Raw genomic sequence first — 3,049 nt, 5'->3', positions numbered from 1 at the left:
GTCTTTAAGGTCTTTTTAAATTCAAAAATTTTGCAAAATCCACTAGCGTCTTCGTAATTCTCAACCAGCAGTGGTTGAGTTGATTCAGCTGCGCCCGCCCGGAAGGAGCTGAGTGGAAGCTCTCTGGAGTGTGGCTCCCTCTGCAGTCTACTGCTGGCATGACAACCCCACTTTAGAACCCTCTTATTAGTGGCTATAACACCCCTCTCTGCAGGCACCCCTCTCCTGCCACATTCATTCAACACGTACTTCTTAAGATGGCTCACTTTTCTTTCTTTTTTGCCACACCACACGCATGTGGAATCTTAGTTCCCCGACCAGGGATTGAACCCTTGTCCCCTGCAGTGGAAGCATGGAATCTTAACCGCTGGACCGCCAGGGAAGTCCCCTCACTTTCCTTTTAAAACACTTATTCAAGCCAATAGATAATAATATTTGTGCTTAATACATCAACTTCTAAAAGACCATGAGGTATGCAAATAATTCTAAGGTCAAATGAGGGATATTACAGGGACATTGATTTCAGCTGAATGTAAGAAATACTTTGCTGAAATCAAAGGGGTTTAATTACCTTGGGAAATAGTAATTCCCTTGACACCAGTGCTACACAAGTGAGTACCATCTGTGAGGGAGGCTATAGGGTAAGAATCCTAAATTAGAAGGAATTAGGATGACCTGTGAGGCCCTTCTAACTCCAAAACTCCATGATTTAAAAGTCAGACAAAAATGACCTAAGGCAGGGGAATGGTTTCTGAGTTAAGAAATGGAGCTCCAGGGTTCTGATTATTCCAACTTTCAACCACTCCCCAAGTTTACATTTACATTAGTTACTTGACGTAAAATATCCAAAATGAATACACGTGAGTCCCATTTTGAAGAAAATTCATTATGGCCTGTAAAACTTTGGGCTTTTCAGGAAGATTTATTGATTATTTGCATTGTGAAAGAATTATTGACTTTGTAAAATCATGTTTGGATGATAGAGTTACTTTGAGCTTCTAACTATTAATTTACAGATCACTAGTTACTTAGCCAAGGTGCTTGGGTGACTAAAAACTTAACTCTAAAGCTGCCCTTTTAAGTTCACTTGGAAATAAAACAGAAAGAAACATCTGAGGTGCCATTAGGAAAACAGAATGTGATTCGATAACAAGTACTTAAACATTCCCTTGGAAAACACAGACCACCCCACAATTCACTGCAAAACCAGCTGCAACTTCTCGAGTGCTGTACTGTGTCAATCGCTTCAGAAGCCTCACTTCGTCTAATCCTCACATACGCCTTGTAAGGCGACACACTATTATCTCCATTTTATCGGTGAGGAAGCTGGGTCTCAGGGAGGTTAAGTAATTTCTTCCCGAACATAAGTTTAAGTCCAAGTCTTTCTGATTCTTTCCCTTATACCAAGTTATCCCAATCCACTCCTCTAAGAACAAATTGTCCACTGACAGCTTGAAGACCACATGTGTTTGGGTTAACTTTTGCCCTTAAAGTGTTTTCAATAAGAACTAGTTGCCAATGTTTAAACGTTAGATTTTACATGAAAGGCTGGATGTCCTGTTTGTCTTGAAGAATCAGAAGGTCTGGCAGCACTGCTCCTGCAGTCTTGACAAGGCCGATGGGCCCCATCCTTAGCTGGGGCCTGAGTTCTTTAGGTTGCTCTGGCCCTCACCCCTCTGCGCTGTATCCCTCACAAGCAGGCTGAGAGCTAGTTGCTATTTCTACCTTTACATGCAGCCCTTATTACTTATGTATGTACCTACCTGGCACCTGTTGGCGCTGAATTTGCAACCCTCAATTTAGAATCTCTCTTCCACATCCCTTGCCCCAATTCAGATCCCAAATGTTCTGCTTCTGTTTGTCCCAAAGCCATTTTTGCATTGTTCCCATTTCCCAAGGGTAGTTGGGCTGAACGTGTATTCACCTTAAAATTTCTGCACACAGGTAGTTCTATGATTTCCTCACATGTGGGAGGCGTTTTCTGGACTTCTGTACTTAATAGCCTGTCTTGCTTTTATTTCTTCCCACCCTTGGGGGCTAGGTTTGGTCTTGTGGTTCTGGTGGGGGAGAGAGAAACGTCTCCAGGTACTTTGGGGGTGGGGTGAGGGGAGTGGTCCTGACCTATGAGTCCCCAGCAAACTGGGACTACGGACCTGGGGAATGGACTAGGTGTGTCACAGAGAGAAGGGGATGTGTCTGCTTCTTTCTAGCCCAGGAAGAACTGGGTCAATTATCGTTCAGCATCTGGGTTCCCATAGGGCCCAGAGGATCCCTGCAGTTTGTCTTCCCAACCCTCCCCTTGCTGTATTGCCCCGCTCCACCCCATAACAGAATGACACCTACTCAGACAATGTGATGCAACCTCGTTTTATTAGGAAAGGACGGTGGGCACTGGAGTGGCACTTTCCAGGGTCCGGGGAGGCACTGGGGAGGGGTAACAGAGATGCCCGGCAACTAGAAGGCACAGCTGCTCTCCACGAAGCGGCGACACTTCATGACCCGCAGGTACGTCTCAGCCTTGTGCAGGTCCTTCTTGAAGCAGGAGAGCAGCCCGTAGTTCTTGAGCAGGGCATCATCACTGCGCATGTTTGTGTCAAATTTGTCGTAGGTCTGCTTGAGGATCTGCCCAGCCCGGGGGCTGCCATCTTCCAGCTCCTGCAAAAGGGAGGGAGAGACAGACAGGGAGCCCTTGGGAGCGGCTGCCTCCCGTCCCCTCCATTTGCCACCCTCCCCTCCAGGCTTGGAGAAGGGTGTGGAGGGAGGACTCACAAGGGGAAACGGGGAGAAGATTTCTCCTGGGTCAAGGCTGGACTGCCACAGAGAGAGCAGGCACCTCTCTCCCCCAGCCCACGGGAGCCCCCGATCCCTCGGCTAAGCCAGGAGAGGGCGGGCATGGGCCCAGCCTGGGAGACCCACTACGCCATCCCCACCTGCATCAGGGCCTGGATGCCCTCCTCCAGGTCCTTCAGCTTCTCATAGACGCGGTCCGAGGTGCCAAACACCAGGCTGTTGGTGAAGACCCTGCTGAGGAACTGCACGGGCCCGAGCC

General features: G+C 48.0%; 1 protein-coding gene across 1 annotated transcript in view; it reads right to left on the bottom strand.

Annotated features, from left to right (window-relative positions):
- Nucleotides 1-2,454: 2,454 nt before the first annotated feature.
- The window catches only part of LOC112410331 (somatotropin-like), a 1,741-nt gene continuing 1,146 nt past the window's right edge, over nucleotides 2,455-3,049 (bottom strand). Inside the window, 2 exon segments of the mRNA XM_024760849.1 lie at nucleotides 2,455-2,655; nucleotides 2,931-3,049. The exon segment at nucleotides 2,931-3,049 is cut by the window's right edge and continues 44 nt beyond it. Of these exon segments, the coding sequence (XP_024616617.1) occupies nucleotides 2,455-2,655; nucleotides 2,931-3,049 (320 nt within the window).

This window comes from Neophocaena asiaeorientalis, unplaced genomic scaffold (genome assembly GCF_003031525.2).
Source record: "Neophocaena asiaeorientalis asiaeorientalis breed wild unplaced genomic scaffold, Neophocaena_asiaeorientalis_V1.1 scaffold30, whole genome shotgun sequence".
In the NCBI taxonomy this organism is placed as follows: Eukaryota; Metazoa; Chordata; class Mammalia; order Artiodactyla; family Phocoenidae; genus Neophocaena; species Neophocaena asiaeorientalis.
Note: the sequence above shows the minus strand (reverse complement) of the source record. Positions and strands in the feature narration are given on the sequence as shown.